Genomic DNA, 20,576 nt, shown 5'->3' with positions numbered 1-20,576 from the left:
GTCTTTTCATAGCCAAACGTTGCAGACTGGCCACGAATAAACTCGCGATGCGCTACATTTTTACTGCAAGTAGCTGGAGAATGGACAACCTTGGATTCCAGAGAATGCAGCACTGCACCTGACATTTCTGGAATTTCTCAAGCAGCTCCTTATAATGATGCACCTTCCAAACTAAGAGACCACTTCTTAGGAAAAATAGTCACTGGCAGAGAAACAAATCCAACTACAGCGTGTAGAGTGTGCTGTTCAGAAGGAAAACGCAGCGAAAGTAGATACATTTGCAATGATTGTTACACAGAAATATTCAAAGTTGAATAATAAATAAATAATTTATCAAAGTTTATTTATATTCTATTTCCACATGCAATTACGAAATAATAGCCGGTGACATGAGACGAATTCTCAGCAAAATTGCCGGTCAGCAATGTGTCAACAACGCGGAGAAGACACGAGGAATTTCACAAGTCGAAACTCGCGATTGGCACGCGCCTATCGAATTTTCAAGCTCAGTTTTCTCCAAAACGAACTCTCCAACGACAAAATGTTATTCCTCTTTCTCGACTTATTTCTCCACGTAGAATCGCTACCCTGTCACGCTACTCTCCATCTCCGTAGTTCGTCCGAATTATGGGGAAGAGCACATACGTGAAATTAATACCCAGGATCGATAATTCGAATTTGATAGCCGGGCGAGTCGCAATCGAGTAATTGGAATGAAAAGTTTGAGAAGCACTGAGGCTACCTACAGAGAATGGTCGGAATGCTATGAAACGTGCTTGACAATCATTGTATGGAGAGTCATGAAGCGTTGCTATAGGCACTAAAGGGAAAATGGCGTTTCAACTGCTTTCTGCTCTTTGTCAGGCGAACCGCACCGCGTGATTCAAACGCGGCTCTGTTTAAATTTCCACGCCGGTAACGCGTCATTCGGTAAGGTCAGCCATTACGAAAACCCTTCCTTCCTCGACTATACGTCTTTTTAAATTTGCCTGTAACAATACCGGCAGCGCGTTTAGAAAATCATTCTGCCTGTTCTTCTATTTAACGATCTGCTATTCATTTTCTTTCTTCCCCGGGATCTTAGCGACGTACTCGAAGAATTCATTTCCCTTCTCGCGATAATTCACGCGCCTCTATCGAGTAATACGATGGCAATTTCGCATGGAATAACAATACGACGTAGGTTCAGTTGTCCGGAATTTATTTCTAGAATTTGTCAACGATGCCCGCGATGCTCGGCGACCTTTTGCGTTTGACGCGATATCATGGACGCAAGGGAATCGTAGATGAGACTTTACGGGTGCGGTAGAATGTCGATTATCGGAAATAATAGAGGGATAAATCGTTTCTTGTAATTGCTTTCCTGTATGGCAGATTTGCTAGACCAAACGTCCCAGATATTCAACGAATGGACGTAGAAGGCCGATGAATTATCGGAAGAGGGAAATTTGTAGAATATCCGATCGCGTCGTTTTCCTCGGACTAAAGGCATTGCAATTTATTTTAATGACAATTTTAGAAGCGTAAGAACGGGTTTTTAGACAAGCTACGAACAAATTTTCTACGTCGTCTTTCTTTTTCTAAAGGTTCATCACCTTTGTCCCGAAGAAACGCGTCAAATACCTGAGACTTTCTACGCGTCTAACTTAAATCAACGCAAACGGTTGGCAATTAAGTGATTGCGGATCTTGTTATTACCATCTAACGACAAAATCCGCAACCACTTAGTTGCCAACCAACGAAATCCCATGGACTTCGAAGACACATTTCGTTTACCAGTTTTATGCGATTAAACGGAGAATTTTCATAAATCGTGGAAATTTGAGTTTTCAACGAACAAATTGGTTGAAATATATATCACGTTTTCAAGTCACAGGCGTAAATTGATTTTTAATTTATATCAATCGTAGTCGAGTATCCTCGCGGAGAAGTTACATCGCTATGTTTTGAATGTTCTGCAGGTTGAAAAATTATCAATAGACAAAATGTTCTGAACATTATCGCCGACAGACTATCGGTTGGTGGATCGTATCGCTTTTTACAGAAGCGAATGATATATAAAGACAGTTAGAATGGCAATTTTAAATTGTCAGAGACTCGAGCTGATCGAACAACATCGATTCGAGCTGATCGAAAGTAACATTCGTTGCATAAAGGAAAGCAATGCTGTTTACGTATGGTGCACGCTAGTTTCCAAATATAAACAACTTGGAACAAAATTTACATACTACGTTGTCGCGAATATACCACGTTTAACTCGCGCGCTTTTTCAGCGACCAATCAATAGGTTAAGTAATATTTACGTAATCGACATTCCATCACGACCATAAAACTATTGTATACTCTACCGACACGATATCCGACCTCTGCAAATCCATTTCCAATCGACAATCTCTTTAGAATAACATATTAATAAAGGTAATACGAAAAACGAGATCTGCAAAATGAAACGGACGAAAGAAAGGAAGGAAAAAGACAATGAAACGCTTTAATTTTACTAAAACAAGCAATTTAAAGAATTAATTCGAATGTGTGAAACACAAAGCGATAGAATATTAAAGAGAAATTAGGAAATTAAACGTCGGATTCGTCGCTCGACGAAATCTAAAACTCCATGTGCGATCGATAACGCTTGTCGTTAAAAGAAAAAAGAAAAGGGAAAATATATGTACAGAGTTCGCAATATGCAAACAACGCGTAAAACAGGAATAACGTGATCGTTTATGGAGAAATGAAAGAAGAACGTACAATAACATTTTCTTATTTTCGGCTTAGTTTGCGAGGAGGTCGAGTTTGGAAATTATTAAATTACTTAAACAATTATTTTCCTGCCGGGCCCACAAATGTACAACAAATAAGAAAAATTAAAAACAGCGAAGAATAAAATAACATTAATTAAAAGGAAGAAATTAACGAGAATCGCAAGGGTCTATCGAAAGAAATAGTCGAAGGAAGATTAATCCAACGAATGGCTCAAACACAAAGAGTTAAAAAGTAGATACACCAGGGACTATACGCGCGATTCGTTCGTTAACACCATCAGAGAGAAACGAGCAAAGTAATTTCCTCGATGCTGCCGCCCCTCCATTCGTACTTGGCACCGGGGTTTGTCGACGTTGCACGAGGGATGTTTCTTATTTTTCATAACGGAATAATACGGCGGGAAATACTCACGAGATGAGAGTCCCTGGTGGTGAAGGTGATTGGGTCCGAGGCTCTGGGTTCCCGACAATGGAAATCCATTTTGCCCCAGGCGGCCGCGCCCGCGGCTCCGCTCCTGGCCGCGTCGATCAGCTCCATTTTCACCCCCTCCGCCACGAATTCGACCTGCAAAAAGGGTGGAAAAACATTTTCATTACATCGGCCGGGCTATCTCGATCGCGCCGGATGCGCTGTAACCGGATTTTAATATCGCGATGCAAAGCCTTCGGGGAACAAAGCGCGAATTTGGGAAACGCCGGTATTCGGGCATTATCGACCCGGAAAAAGCGTGTGCGTGCGTTTCGAGAGGAGGTTCGAGCGAAATTCATTTCGCCGCATCATAGGCACCGTTCGTTAGTGTACGGTTATCTGTATGATAATTAGGCGCTCGGCAATTTTCTTTCTTACGAAACATTCCAACGTTTGATCTTCCGGTTGCAAAAAATTTCTACGATTAGCGGCGATTGGACTGCGTATTTTTCTGCACTCGTGGTAATTTTTATGGTAGAACAATTTTGTATCGAGAAGCTACGCTTTTTTATTATATTTTTGGCAATGCGAATTTGCGTAAAAATCCACAGCATAGCGACGATGGTTCGATGGTTTGTCCCAGGCGATTAATTCAATTTTATGTTATCAAATAATCGGTAATGTTTCAATTTATTAACCAAGAGCAAAATATAATATACAATAAGACAAGCTGGTGCTTTGTGGAGGAACAATTTTAAAATCCAGCATCCTAGTTTCGTATGGAAGCTACTTTCGTATTTGATTATGCGACTACGCAAGCGTCCTTCTCACAGTCTTGAACCTTAAAAGAGTATTAATAATCCTAGAAACGTGAAATAATATCGACAAAGTTGGACAATCCTGGATGTAATAATATCTCATCAGGAGAATTGAAAAATGTTTCTAACAAACAATTTACGATTATTTCAGCGCGGCTAAAGATATTCCTAAGCAGATATTGCCTTCGCGATGTTTCATTCGCCACCGATAATCCCAAAGAATAGGAAGCGACAATAAGAAAGCAACAAGCAAACGATAAAATCGAATCGTATCGCGGTTCGTAAAAATATTTCAACGTTTGCCTCGTCATCGAACGTTGGTTAGAAATCGAATGAAGTAGACTCGTACGGAAGAGCGACAACCGTAAAAGCGATAAAGATAGCAATGAGAATTTACGTAACAATAAGCGGACGAAGAGAATCGGATCGGATATCGCGTATTTTTGTTGCGAATCGCTGGACAGGTGAACAGGCTGAATTGAAAGATAAATCCAGTTACGAGATTATTAACGTACGCATTAACATAGTAATTACGTATTAGCCATGATTTATGTCTTTTATCGAACGCGCAGAATTGCGATTTAGTATCCACTGGAGAGGCGAAACGTTATTTATCAGGATGGTTGAAACCGCGGCGGATAGTTAAAATTCGCTCGTTTTTCTGTCAGATTTACGCGCCAGCTTTTTCATCCCTTGCATAAACAATGCAATCAAGCTAATTAATCGATCCACCGCTTATCGGGCACTAATGAAAAAGGGAAAAAGTGCTGAGGGGGGTAATCGATCGACGTAATTGGTTCCAAGCAACGACGTTCAACGTGTTGGCAATTTTTATTAATTTAATCGAAACGATGAAGGAATTTGCGGAGAGTGGCGTTTGTGTGAAACGATTACGAAATTTTCAGAATTACGTACATATGTTTGTTATGTTATCGTATAGAATTTCCGTACCTGTGAAAATATAACGATATAACGTTCTTTTCCAGATACGGAAAATTTCACATCATCGATATTTACTTATTTCCTATTTTAATTTCTTCCAATTTATTTGCCGAGGATCAACACCGATTTAACACATGTTAAAAAGTTAGGTGAATGTTAATGCTTGCTATCAGTGCACCGTGTAACATAACACGATGTACAGAATACGATTGCAGTGCTGAAATTTCGTACCTGGAAACTGGAACCTAAAGGCAGTTATTCTGCAAATGATACGTTTCTATTGTACTTAGCTTGCGCGTGGATCGTCCAAGCAAGCGAAGTTTCGTTACATCTTAGACGTATTGTCAACAGATTGCAGGAATTCTATGGCGACTAGGCTGTGGATATGTTTATTTATATTCAATGTAGTTTGTAAAAAGATGCGCATAAATAGTTAGGTAGAAATACGTGTACAATTCTTATGTCCTCACAGTAGAACACTTCTTTGATTTCTAATGGCTCGCGCAATAATCTGATTGTAATTAAAAGATTGTTAACGCTGTTGAAAAAATATTTAACAAATCGTATGTCACGTCCGGCGATCCGTAGCGCGAAAGTAAAATTGATGAATTCTCCTAAACCGAGGTAATTCAAAACGTTTATTCGAAACCGTGTTTAAGTATTTGAAGCGAAAGGCAGTTGAAGCCGCTGAAAGCTATATCTTGCGGAAACTCATCTAACTGTGTTTTTATGTTATGTCTTTATAACGATATTAAGACAATTTAAATTGTAAACAAGTCGGCAGTTGGACAAACGTTGGGGATCTTGCCGAACATTTTCAAAAGAAAGACCACGACGTTTTTTCATCTCCGACGGATATAAATGTAGCGACTCAGAGAAGTCAGTACGAGAATATTTACCGCTCGGTTATCGAGTAAATTAGTTATCGTTTTGTCTATCGAAGAATTAGTTATCATTTTGTCTATCGAAGAATCATCGCTTGTCAACCGAAGAATCGTCATTTTGTCAGCCGAAGAATTTCATATCCGTCAGTCAATTGTCAATCTCGAAATCGAGTAAGATTTCAATAAATCATTTTATATTGTTAATCTACTTTCGAACAACTTTAATCCTCTTCCGTGCCAGCATTCCCGCACATAGCAGGTTAGCCGAAAGTGGAGCTTATTGCAAGTTGCATTAAACGTCGGTTGACGCTACCTCCTCGTCTGCGACTCGATAGAACGTAACATCATACGCTACCCGATTAAGTCTAAGTATTAGGTTGTCCGAAAAGTTTCTTTCGTTTGATAAGGTGATAACAGATGAGCAACAATTTCTATTTTATATTATTTATTATTATTATTATATAAATTATTTATTATTTCTATTATTATATTCGTGCATAATTCAATAAACTAATATAAAACAAAGAACATGGTGAGTTTATTATTTCCTTATAAAACAAAAGAAACATTTCGGGCAACCTAATATATTAAACTTCGTATCATTTAGCGCTAAACTTTCGCGTGGCTAGGGAAATGTAGAAAATCGGACAGAAAAATCTGCTCACTATAGGAATAAGCGTGTGTACGTACCGAAAAGCGAGCCATAAACTTCACTTAGATGTACTAGAAGTTTCTAGCGAACGTCTATTGTACGTCCAACATTATCTTACAAAGTTCAAAGCGAATCGGCGATTTCGGGCAGGCGAGCGTCTATGTAACGATCCTTTATGCTTGAAACGCGACGATCAAAGTGCTAAGACCTCATTAAGATTTCTGACAGACCTGTGACTGAATACGCCAACTTTGGCGAGCATTAACGGACGACGGTATAGGCGAGCGAGTGAATCGGCTTGGCTATGCGAGTTGTCTCCGACAAGTGGCACGAAACCATCGAAACCGCGTCACACGGTATTATTTCAGAGCTGCTGGACTCGTGTTTAAATTCCACTACAGAATATTCTAGCCGGCCATGAATTCGAATTCACGCAAGTGAAATTTCTTGGCTGGAAAGACGATCCAAGGGAATGTTATTCAGCGAATGACGAACGTTTCTGTCGTATTTAGACTGCGTGGCTCGATCATTAAAGTCAGCGCAGTTTCGTTGCTTGTTATACAGTGGCGCGAGTAATTGTAAATTGTAAAGCCAATCTCATTGTTCGGTTTTTCGTGGAATTAAAGCAAACATCGACGGGTTTATAGCATCAAATTATTAAATGTTCTTCCAAGTCTATCGAAGATTAAATTTCCTGTTGAAATTGGCTTCTTCGCTGTGAACAGCGAAACACTGTCAGTGGTTTGCCATCTAGGTTATAAGATGGTAATTCTTTTTTTTTTTTTTATTTAGTAGATCATTTACAATCAATTCTCATAAAGAATTTTAAGCAAATTTCTTCGGCGTGGTACTGTAACTTGGATTATAAAAGTTTATAGCGTGTTTGATTCTAGTTGAATCTAATGCTTCGATCTAAGGGGTACTGCCTTTTTAGTCTGCGGATCTGATCCGTCGTGTCAATTAATTGGGTAACTAACGGGTTTTGGTGGTTCTTGACTCTTATATTATATCTGTTTCTGAACTTGGATATTTCTTCTTTGACTGTGGGTATCTCGAGGTCGCGATGTATCGTTTCGTTGGTAACGTACCAAGATGCGTCTATCAAGGATCTTAGAGTCTTTGATTGGAATCGTTGGAGAATTTCTACGTTGGAGTTGCTCGCTGTTCCCCATAGTCGGATCCCATAGGTCCAAACAGGTTTCAATATGGCTTTGCATAGCATTATTTTACTCTGCGTGTTTAAGTCGCAGCGTCCGCCAATGAGCCGGTAGAATTTGTTTAGTTTTGTTTTCAGTTCTTTGGATTTCTCTACGATGTGCCGTTTCCATGTCATTCTTCTGTCTAGAATCATGCCCAGATATCTGACTGAATCTCTGTTTGGAATTGGAATATTATTTATGGTCACCTGTGGGCAGGATTGTTTTCGCAGTGTGGAAGTTATACGACTGGATTTATTCTCATTTATTTTGAAGCGTCATTTGTGGAACCATTTTTCCATAGAGTCTAGACCTCGCTGGAGAGTTGAGGAGGCAATTATCGGGTCTGAGTGGGATAAAAAGACCAAATGTAGAGTTTTCTTAGAAGTGGCGACCATTTCAACGATTTATACCGAATATACTTTGCAAAATTATGAACATGAATGTAACAATAAACAAAACGCGAGAATTGCAGCAGTTATTGTACGCAGAAAATAGAATATTCTTTCATCTTCCGCGTGTCTAAAATATAATATAAATATGCATAAATATTCTCGATGAAAATTCCGCTCCAAATTGCTAATATCTGATCTTGCATGCTAATGCCGATGCATATTTTTGCAGAATGCAAATAGAGAAACGAAATCTGGATAGAAATACGTTGTGCGATTAGAAGATTATATAAATTCGTTTTCTACTTTGCATTTTTCCATAGTCCATATGTTCTGCATACTTATGTGTACCAACATATGCAAAATACACTCTACATGCCTCGCACTTACTGCGTATGTGCGTAATATATCACCACGAGGCTATTTGTTAAAAAATAGCCAACTTTCTATCTGGAGAACGAAATGAAACAAAGAGAAAGAGAAAGTTCATGATTCATTAGCTACGAAATATATCTTGATGACATATACTGACTCCGTATCGTAAGTTTCACGCGGTCTCCATATATTTTGGAGGTGTTTATTTATTATTCTTTTTATTATTTAATTTTGCCCAGCCGGACATTTGGTAAATTTTTCTAGCTTAACCGAACATTATACCTTGGATCTTGCATCGAATCCAAATCAAGAAACGATTTAAAGAGAGCTTAGGAAAAATGGGAGAATATTTCAAGTTTAAGAATTTGGTAAATTCGATGCAACGACTGCATGCGAGCCATAACAAAATCGAAAGGAAGCCTCGTAAAGTATACAAATAATTAAACTTAGTAATTGTCTCCTCTGTATATTAAATAAGTCTTATCAACTTTACCTATTTCTAATTTTAAACAACACTGCTGTTATTTCTATATTCAGAGGTGGGATCACAATAGTTATTACTATATTGTATGGATAAATTTATCACACCGTTCTGAGCCGAAAAACCTTTATTATACACGCTCACATGGACTAGGGGAAAAAAGAAACAAAAGAACATCTTAAAACTATCGATTGAGTCTATCGATTGTATGTAGAACAATTTTCTAGTTATTGTTTTTTGTAACTAGCGCATCTGCATATGGGGGGCGAGCACGAACTCACGTCATTTTCAACAAATACCAATTAAGTATACATTTTTGCCATTTCTTAGATATTTATTTGTTAATATTCTCCCAAAGGATACAGATATTCCATTCTTCTTTTTTAATGAAAATTATACTACAGACTTGCAAGGATACATATTTTGTATCTGCAAGAATCTTCTAAATCAACGACGTTCAACGATACGTTCGTTGAAATTAATTACCCTGCGAATGCTTCTCACGTTCACTGTAGCTCTACAGAACTACGAGTGCTCACGCGCAGCTGTATCTCATTTCGTCCTGGAGATACGGACGAACGTTGGTTGCCTTTCAGCTCTCGCCGATAACATCATTTTTATGAACATTTATAGCAGGCAATTTCTTACGAACATAAAACTCAATTCGAATCGTCCGACTATTCGTGGCGAAGTATCGATCATCTTTTCGCGTGATCCGTGCGTCATTAAGCAAACAATGCTATCCAACGGGGAAACGACAGAACCAGGATATTTCCCCGGAGAGATGGGACACCGGCGGAAAATCCAGTGGCTGCCGCGTTAAATGAAACTTTCGGTGTCGTTCGAAAAAAAAAAAGAAAAGAATCCATTCGCGTGACTTTCTTTGCACCGTCGTGTATCGAGCCCATTCTTTATTTCACTTTTCCACTGGAGAAAGGAAAAGACAGGGACGAGCTAGCTACCCTATAAATTTCCTTGACAAACGCGCGCGCCTTTTAATATTTCACCCCTTTTTCCTTTATCAGTCTGTTTATCAACAGACGCGTTTCGGTAAGCGCTGCTTCTTGCATCGTCCGTAGTCAGAGCTTCCGAGCTTTCTTCAGATGCGTGAACATTCATTTCGATCATACAGAGTCCAATAACGATTATCTCGATCGTCGTTTCTAGAAACCTTTTCAAGTTCCAGTTCACCATATGGGGAATTTTTATTACATTTTTATTATATTTCCCCATTGGATTCCACGCGCGATGATAATAGTCCTTCGATTTAGCTGCTCTTCCAAGAGCTTTTTTATCGTCGCAGAAATCGTTAACTACATAAAATCGCTAATTAACCTGAAACTCTTACAGGGAGGCTTGCTCAACCCTACGAGTCGAATAACGTTCAATTAGAAACTGCCGCTGTACTTTTCGATAGTAGCGTACCTTGTTCGGCGACTGACGGCCGGACAGTTACGTTCGCTAAATAAATCGCGGCAGGTTAAAGTGGATCACGCCGAAGCCACGAACAAACGGATCTCGCTTACCTTCCTCAGGCATCCGACGAAGTTGTTGATCCCCTTGGCGCCCTGCAGGGATCTCGCGTCGGCGCCACCGCCCACCAGCAGTCGATCGCTCGCCAAATGTGTGAACGAGCCCGCAGTGTGGCCGTGTTCCGCGTAAATCCCATCGACGATGGCGGACAGCTGCAACAAGCAATGGGGCCAAAGTTCGTCAGGGCTTTCTCGAAAGTTACGGCGGCGTCGCTGGCTTAAAAACCTCTCTCTCTCTCTCTCATTCACTCGATAGGTCCCTATTTTGGATTAAAGCACAGCCAACTCGGCCTGTCGCGAACGCGGTTTCGCGCGACAGATTAAATCTCATCGGTCGATGCTGGTTTTCGATCCGAAAGAATTCGCCTGGACACGAGTTTTCGTCGAGTTCGTATCGTTTGCTCTCCACGGGACTCGCGTTGTCTGTGCTCTTTTCAGTTAGCAATTTTTCCTGCTTCTTTCGTGTATTCTTTTTATTTCTTGGAGATAAGATTTGTTTTCTTTGTTTAGTTTCTGTATGATTAATCGTACAAGTTTTAGCAGTGTAATTTGCAAAGAGAATATTTTTGCTAATTCTGTGACGATCGGTTAGTGGAGGATTAACAATATTAGTGGAAGAGTACAGAGAAAGAACGTGTTTCCTGTGTTTTACAGAGCAACAGTTTTAAAGCTCGCTACGCTACCAAGCAATCTCGTATTATCAAAATTCTCTTTATGTTTGCTTCTTGGAATAAATATATACGTGCTCTCTCAAAATATTCTCGTCATAATATTAGAATATTTAAGATATTCAAATATTCTTGGGACAGTCGTCTACGTCTATTCAATTAGCAATTTCTTTCTTCGTTGTCGGAGATGAAAATTATAAAATAGAAGCTTTGTAAAGTAACGACTTTTGCAACTATTACTATAGTCCGTTACAGACAATTTTCTAAGCAATAAATTAGAAATTGTAAAAATCTTCTCTCTCGTGACAATTATTTCTTCGTTCGATTTATATTCGAGGAATTGGCGTGTATAATTCAAATTGAAGTGCCAGAAATGAACTCTCAGTAAGAGAAACAAAAGAAAAGAATATGTTGCTACCATCGTTCTTCCACTTACTTTACAATCTATTTATTTGCGGTATTTTGAATAATATCTTAGCTGTCACATGCTACGCATAGTACACACACTAATGTAAAAACATGCTGCACACGATAATGCAACAACGCTGCACGTTGCAGATTTTAGTCTGCAACGTTTTATCAAATTAGGATGTTAAATGATAGAACGTGATAGATGTTGCTTACTTTATACGTAATTTAATCTGCAACATCTATGTAGCGTATAATGAATTATTAAGGCAAAACCGACGACGACAACCGTAAACCCTGTCTAACGAGAATATAATTTGCCATTAAGGAGGGTCAATCTTACCCTCACGACGCAGATAAATAGATTGGAAAGAAAAACGACCGGTTGCTATTTCGTGTTGCGGTTAATATCTTTCTCCTTGCTGATTAACTATCCTCAGAGGAATAAAGAAACTAGCAATTTTCAGATCGACCTCGACCGGATATTATTCCGCGAACTGCGCGTTAACGATTGCGAGAAAAAGAAAAAATGTATCGACCATAAACGTTTATTTATTCCATAGAAAATTAAACAACCATTTCATGATAAGCATAAAGATTTCCTAGTAATCTGTAACACTGAAAAAATATTCGAGAGCTAGTTGACAAAAATAAATTACGAAAATGAACGACATAGAACGAGATTCATGGTCATCAGGTGTAACATCATTGCCAGAACGCTGATCTACCATGTACGCTGTAATATGTTAATTATGAAAACACAGAGCATGTGTTGTCGTAACACAGAATTAACTCGCAATGAAATGACCGTTTTATTCTTTTTTCGACGCACGACATTAACGCAAGATATTGCCATTTCTTCGTGACGAGTATACTCGTCAGCAACGGCTAACCGTAAACGTGTAAACTGTAAACGTAAGTGTGCGTTATTTACGATTACGTCAATTGTATTAATTTCGCCAATGCTTCAGGCTGCAGACTCGATGCCGCGAAAGCCAAATTTTATTGGAAAAATGCTCGGCTATTTCACACGCATCATAGCTAGAAGTTTATCAGAGGTCATAAAACACGTTGATGGTACAATTATCAGTTGTATGTCTGTCAGTCTGGCGAAATATCGATGCACTTGTAGCAGTAGGACGCGATTTCAACTCTTTCGTTACTACGGCTGATTATGGTCGTTTGTCACGAAACGATCTACCGCTGCTTGACATACAACGTTCATATTTTTTGAGATGCTTGCCACAAGAAATATGAATGCTTCTTCCCAATACACGGTGACCCAGAATCTGCATGTAAGTCCGTCAGACCGCAACGCTATACATCATTCCATAAATCAACTCTTACGACTCTGCCAAAACTCATTGCCTCGTACAAGAGAACTTGCTGCTCAAAGAACACGGGCTAACAATTTACTTGCTGCACGAGTTCTACGATTTCGCGCGTCTCTAGTTGTTTCCTTTATCATGTTCCTGCAAAGTCCATCAATCACACCGGTATATCATTACAAAGGCAAAATATAAATATTTCGTTGAGTGGGTGAATGTTGAAAAAGGGATAAAAATAAGGAACACGGATGGGAGGAAAAGAAAATGAGAGAGCTGGCGCCACCTTTTATTACATTTTCACCGGTGACCCATTTTTTACCATATTTTTTGGAATAATTAAAATAAGATAAATTTCATGGACTGAAAAATGTTCAGACACGCGAGTGACTTGGATAACATTGCCGGGGACAAGTGTGAAAATATGATACAACAAATTTGGAAAAATGGAATGTTATCGCGAAATATACTTCGATCTGTCGCGGTTTCCAGCGCGAAATAACATAGAGCGACCGCGTTTCGAACGATCAAATTTCATCAGTTTGTTCTATGAGTAGAAACAGAAAAAGAATGTTATATAATCGTAGAGTTGCAAACGGTAATAAAAAAGTTGTAACGAAAATTGATAGAAATGAAATTCAGAAAGCAAACATCCCGCCAATGGCAGGTTTTCCAAAAAATGTATCGATTATTTCGGTAAACTTTGCGTCTCGATTCCAACAAAGTAAATTGCTACGCTAAAAATTACTGCTACTACGGTTCGCTAACAATTTATTTATTACTCTATTTTACGATTATTATTTAAATTACTAGCTAATTAATTTTCTGACCGACACACATTCAACGATGTAACGTTAAAGTAGCCAAAATTAAAGTGCCAATTAAATAGAAACAATGAAACCGCGAATCAACAACAGCAACGACGCGTACCGCAAGCTCATCGGATACGAGAAATCCGACACGCGTCGACGATCTGCTGGAGCTGGCGCGCGAGGAGCAGACAGGAACCAAGTGGCCGAGAAGTTCTCGGTGGAGGGTTGGCAGGATCGCCGTACAATATCCGACGAGGCATCGAGCAACGGTAAACATCGTAATGTAGCACTCGAGCTTGGCAGCCGCCTTTCGAGGAAGCACCGACGTTCCCGCCAGCCCCTTAACGAACTGTTCTCTTCCCCTTAATTTTATCACGCCGCCTCTCTCCATCTCCGGCGGATTTGTTTGCTCGCGAAGGAACGACCAAGAGAAGATAAGAACCCAGGAATTATGAGGAGATCGCTGCTCGGCCGCTGGCCCACGGAAGAGCATCCTCCAGAGCAGCCTAATTACGAGCAACGAACCTCGTAGCCACCCCGTAAGAAGAAACCACCGTGGATGGCGTTAGAAGGTGCTGCTACGGTGCAGGAGGAGTACGTCGAGGAGATCTCGCTCTCGCGCTATTCCCTTTTAACGGAAAGAGACTCGGAAAAAGAAAAAGGAATGGGATAACCGGCGGATAACGACTATCGACGCCTTCCCTTCAGCTCGTAATGGACTACTCGACGTTGCGCTCCGCGAGAAGAGCCCCTTGTCTAAATGCTAAACTTTATGGGGGCCGTCGCAGTTTCCCTCGGTTGCCCCGGGCTTCTTCTTTGCTCAGCATGACGATGGTCGAGAGAAACGACAGCTCCAACGATCTTACGCGACGGATTTTGCAAGATTTTCTGCTTTTTTTTTTTTTTTCTTGCTCTGATTGGACATTCCAGACTTTTTTCTCCTTCTACAAATTGGCATGAGAAGCAGCCGCAAGGCAGTGATCTCGTATGGGGTATTTTGGATGACTCGGTACGTGGTCGTGAAGTGCCCTTTTCACGCGAGGCTTTGCCAGAGTTACGACAGTCGGGAGGAAATGAACGGCGATGCGATGATCTTGTCTGCAAGCTTTTGGAGTTTCTATGGAGTTTTGGAAAATTTGTGTTGATTGGGGTAAAAGGCGGAGTAACGACTTTACGTGCCAGATTTTGATGTGGCAGTTTGGAACATTGTCCTGATCGCGATGAAAGGTAATGGTAAAGTATCGATTCTATGTGGAAGATTTTGGATTTTGTACGGAGTTTTGTAGTTGTAAGTTCGCAAGTGATTAAATTTAATTTGGCTATGGCGTCTCGTAGATTTGTGAGGAATTAAACGATAACACAATGGAATATTTAGAATTTGGATTTCGACGTCGATGAAGATATCGAAGCGTTGAAACAGAATGAAACACGTGAAATTAAAAAACGTGTTTTATCGCGTAGAAAACACTAAACACAGCTCCCCTGGCAGGGGGTTAGCGAGGTAGAAACATTAAACGAGAGAATTTTTCGTTCAGTTTTATGTGTAAATTGATATAAATTGAAGACACGTACCTCGATTTCCTGCGTTGATCAATCTATCGGACCAGAAAAATAATTATTTCGCTGACATTGAATTATAAAAATTAATTACCGAACCTGTCAGCGAGCACGAAAGGGACAATAGACGCAAATACATGTAATTCATCAGTGACATATTAAATCTTTACGAAAAGACGAACAAAAAATAATATAAATTGTCCGTCAGTTTGAATCCATTTATCAAAATGAGTTAAAATAGACGAAAACCCGCACGAATGTAACTAATTTAGTTAATAGATTCTGAATTCGTAGCCTTTCGTTCTAGTCGCTTTGTCACTACGTCATGAAGCTACTGTCTTATTGTAATTCTAAACTTTCTGTTTATAGAAAACGATAAACCTTTCATAAAATAGAAATGTAACTCATATGAATTTAGTAGATAAACGAGAGACGATTTTCAAATTCAACGATGAAAGTTTTTACAAAAATTCCCCTTTCATTCGGTTTCGACGTTAGGCTCGTGTTCTTCAATGACTCTGTGTTTGATGGTCCACAAAATTTGATAAATTCGTCGCTTATTTTCAAGAAACATATTTGCTAACCTAGCGAGTCACTGGGAATGAAAAAATCAACGGAAACTGGTCTTGTCACGTTTTCCTCGCGTGTTCCCATTTATTGCACGATAGTTGCCTGATGGAATCTCGTTAATTTACTATCCGGGAAACAAATTATTACAAGAAAACTTTAAAATTCGAAACTCTTGCTTGGACCTTGGTAATTCTACCTTCGTCTTGAGAATATTCTGCGAGTGTACCACACAGAATTTCGTTTCCTGTTCGCGTTGGATTCTGAGAATTACCGTACGAAGTCCAGACCGGATTGATTGGCTTAATTAAAAAGTTTTACACTGGTTTCGCCACGAGCCAGGATTTTCCCGCTGGCTCTAAGCCGATATTACTCACCACACTCACCGCTAACCTTCGACGCGATTAACCCCGTTGTTTAATTCCTCTGCGCGCGGAAAACAGTTACCGCGAAACGGGAAGGACCTTGTGCACACGCCGAACAACGTTGTTTCGTTGTTCCACTGGATTTGGAAAATTCGCAGCTGTACATGTTCGTTTCAAGAACTGGCTATCTTTGGACATTTTTCAAGCTCTTGAAAATTCATCGAATATTACAAATGAAGTGAATAGGCCGTGATAGTTGTAGTTGTTGATGTAGATGTCGCTGCTGGGAGATAGTATATTGTTGTATTTTTCTTCTAATTTAAGAATCGTGGAAGAAAAATCGTACTACGGGCGCTGGGATTTGAACCCGTGTCCCGAATGTTTATAATCAAAGGCGCTAACCACTGCGCTACCATCGCTCGGTGGTATTTGCTGTCGAGTGCTGCCATATAAATTAAACGAACCTACTTAAACCGAGTCGCCGATTAAGCTGCGATCTACGTATGCTATTTAATAAACAAATATGCTATTTAATAAACAAATACTACGAAACTGGAAAGATCTATTTACAGATGCAGATCATTTTATCTTCGCTCTGATAAATTTAAATTATACTATTTATTTATTCTAAGTATTAAAAGTAAAATTATATTACGCGTGACGAATGGAGAAAATTTTCAACAAACTAATCGAATAGTTAAAATTACAATCAGACAAAACATCGACAAAACTATCTGTCTAAATCGTACAAGTTTAAGTTTAATTAAAAAACGAAAGGGAAATCTGCATACAGATTGATAATCTTGTCAATCTATTTATTGATCGCGCAATTTGAAAAATTATACAGAAGGACCTTGGAATTTTCTATCGTTGGGAAACCTATTTGCTAAAATATTCTTATTCAACGTTGCTGCAACAACAAGTTGTTACTCGAATCTGCCGCGCTCTTACAACGCTGTATTCGTTCGCGACGACCCACCAAATGAGTGACAATTCCGCTTCGTATTATCGTGGAAAAGTTACACAGGAAAGTTGGTGGAAAAGCTGGGAGCACGCGAACGGTAGTGAGAGAATATCGAAGTTTATTTTAGAGGCCAATCGAAATTCGTTGGCAGCCGAGGAACACCACGCAAGTCGACTGTTCCAGGGTCGCACAGCTTTCAAGCTGCCTCACAATTAAAACTTACACGTGCCACAATCAGCGCGCGGCACGGAAGCAACCCTTGTCTCGAAACTTGGCAATATTATAGCCGTACAGACGACCGATCTTCCAAGTGGAAGTTCAGTGCGAGATAAGCGCAATCAACGAGCCCGTTCCTTTCATAATTGCACGCTACTGTAATGAGGTCGATGTTCGAGCAATTCCTAAGATTTCAACTTTCTCCGTCACGAGATAAGAAAAGTTTCGTAAATCTATTTATAAATTTATGTCATTTTTGTTTCATTTTCGTCCATTTGTTCTATGTTTCTTTTTTTTTCTTTTTTCTTTTTTGTACAATTGCACCGTCGACTATCCAAAGTATAATAAGCAACTGTAATATCAGAAATTGTAGAAACTTGGCGTCGAGAATCCTTTCGTCGCTTGTCTCGAAGCGATCGAAATCTTCTCGCTAATCATCGACGATGGAAACTCATCCTGCGCGGTGGTTGGCGAGAAATTGCATGAAATGGTCGGGCCGCGAGTCGAACGGGAAATGGAATTGCCGCGGCTCTTTGTCGTTCTGCTAAATTGCTGCAAATTGTTACCATTTTTTATTTCTGTTTGTCGCGGAATGTATCGTCGAAATGAAAATGGCCGGCGGAGTGCAGGGGCGTCGTTAAATCGGCAAAATTACACGGGACAGAGGCCGTTCAGAATGATTTTACACGGCGGTCGTGCCATTTTAAATACTCTGCAATTTGTATAAAATCTCGATTTCTCGCGTGCACCCGACTTTCGTTCGAAAGGGAACAAATTTTCGCTGCAATCTCGTCCATTTCGTTTTAACGCGTAGTTTTCAACCGTAAGAACAGCGACGCCTTCTTTCCTTTTTTCTCTTTTTCTCCATTATCTTTCGTATCATTCGAAAATCCGATTACAAGCGACTGGCGAATGATTATTTATCCGACCATTTCACGCGAAGTTGTATCCTTCATTGGACGTACGTAACTTGGAATACTAATCACGTGCCAGATTAACGAGATATTCGTAAAGAGTAACAGAGTGAATAATATACGGCTATTCTTGCGAAAAGATAACAAGAATATACAGAATAAAATTAGTTCCTCCGAGGCTGAGTTTTCGAGAAAATCGAGTTCGAGGATTTATCACGTGAACTTGAACGTGATCAATTCCAGCCTAAATAGGAGAAAATAAATCGCTGGAATTTTATGAATATAAATCGAAGATATAAAATACAATTTTTTACCAATGAAACTTGCAACTTTCGCCAAAACTTTTCACAACAAAGTAGCGTTAAAAAGTATTCGAAGCATTTAACTGATAAGCAGTTCTCGAAACGAGGAATCTTCTACTTCCAAACAATTTAATATTCTTTTAATTTTCCAAGAATTTAATATTTTTTCGTCGCACATGAAAATTATACGTCGTCGTGTAAAATTACATATTCGAGTGCTTACTGTTTAGTCAATGAACAAACGAGTAATCCTCGTTGAAGGAACCTGATAATCGACATCAGCACATCAGCACTGATCATACTTTCATTGGATATTTGCCAACACATTAGGTCGTCCGAAAAGTGTCTTTCTTTTACAGACACCTCTTTTATGTTGCCCACAGGTGACCATAAATAATATTCCAATACCAAACAAAGATTCAGTCAGATATCTGGGCATGATTCTAGACGGAAGAATGACATGGAAACGGCACATCGTAGAGAAATCCAAAGAACTGAAAACGAAACTAAACAAATTCTACCGGCTCATTGGCAGACGCTGCGACTTAAACACGCAGAGTAAAATAATGCTATGCAAAGCCATATTGAAACCTGTTTGGACCTATGGGATCCAACTATGGGGAACAGCGAGCAACTCCAACGTAGAAATTCTCCAACGATTCCAATCAAAGACTCTAAGATCCTTGATAGACGCACCTTGATACGTTACCAACGAAACGATACATCGCGACCTCGAGATACCCACAGTCAAAGAAGAAATATCCAAGTTCAGAAACAGATATAATATAAGAGTCAACAACCACCAAAACCCGTTAGTTACCCAATTAATTGACACGACGGATCAGATCCGCAGACTAAAAAGGCAGTACCCCTTAGATCGAAGCATTAGATCCAACTAGAATCAGACACGCTATAAACTTTTATAATCCAAGTTACAGTACCACGCCAAAATAATTTACTTAAAATTCTGTATGAGAATTGATTGTAAATAATCCACTAAATAAAAAAAAAGGAGAAGCTTACAACGACGCATCTTTCTACAAACATGAAACCTAATCTGTCGAACATTGTGATTATTATCGAAATTTTTAACGAAAAATGTTGTGCATTATTTCCTTATGAAACGAAAGAAACTTTTCGGACGACCTAATATCATGCAAATATATTATAAGAAACGCGTGTCTCGTTGTAATATTAATCCAATTGGAAAATGTTTCGCACCACGCAAGATACGCCAGAGTTAATATATTTACGAATATATTACACGTATTAGAAGAAACTCGTGTCTCGATGTAATATTAATGCAATTTGAAAATGTTTCGTACCACGCAAGATACGCTGGTGTCTATATATTTACGAATATATTACGTACACGTATTACAAGAAACTCCAGTCTCATTGTAACATTAATGCAATTTCGAAATATTCAGCAGCACACACGATACGTACGTAAAAACTTGTCACGCTAAATGTTCGATTACTTGCACGAGCTGTATGTTAATTTCGCACGTGCCACTGTATATTAACACTAGAACCACCGATAGTTAACACGAAGCTATTTCTACCAGAACCAGTGAAAATCACTGGTCTTTAAAAAATACGTAATAATAGAATATTTTTATATTTATTGATTTATTACTTTCTTACAGAAGCAATTCCATGTTATGTAGTACATTTTTGCTACTTTTAATCCATCTGGGATCATCATCCCTGAACGAGGATTGGCACATTTCTAAAATTGTAGAACCAGTCGTTTTGATTGCTGTGGCATTTCTAGCGTCAGCATCTAGCGATCCAGCGATCGTTCAGGAATTTTCCTGATAACTGATATCGTCACATGGAATGATACGCGGTAAAAATTTGAAAAACGTGTGGCAAGTTGTGGAAAACGAGGAAGCTGGTTAATTGGCGTTCGATAAACAGAGTGCAGGACTCCTGTACACTTTGACAAGTACCAGTCATTTTCACTGCTATTGGTACAAGTAGCCTTGATACAAAATTATTTTCAGTTTGAATACGTAAAAAACAAAATAAA

At 39.3% G+C, this 20,576-nt stretch overlaps 1 protein-coding gene across 9 annotated transcripts in view; it reads right to left on the bottom strand.

Annotated features, from left to right (window-relative positions):
- Nrx-1 (neurexin 1) overlaps positions 1-20,576 on the bottom strand; it is a 661,903-nt gene that overhangs the window by 270,313 nt on the left and 371,014 nt on the right. For all 9 annotated transcript variants that reach the window (XM_072020892.1, XM_072020888.1, XM_072020889.1 and 6 more), the window contains 2 exons: positions 10,438-10,596; positions 3,175-3,327 (listed from right to left, as the gene is read on the bottom strand). In XM_072020892.1, the coding sequence (XP_071876993.1) occupies positions 3,175-3,327; positions 10,438-10,596 (312 nt within the window). The remainder of the gene's footprint in view (positions 1-3,174; positions 3,328-10,437; positions 10,597-20,576) is intronic.

The sequence above is a fragment of the Bombus fervidus genome, chromosome 18 (genome assembly GCF_041682495.2).
Source record: "Bombus fervidus isolate BK054 chromosome 18, iyBomFerv1, whole genome shotgun sequence".
NCBI classification, from domain to species: domain Eukaryota; kingdom Metazoa; phylum Arthropoda; class Insecta; order Hymenoptera; family Apidae; genus Bombus; species Bombus fervidus.
The sequence above is the reverse complement of the archived record's forward strand: the minus strand, read 5'-3'. Positions and strand labels throughout refer to the sequence as shown.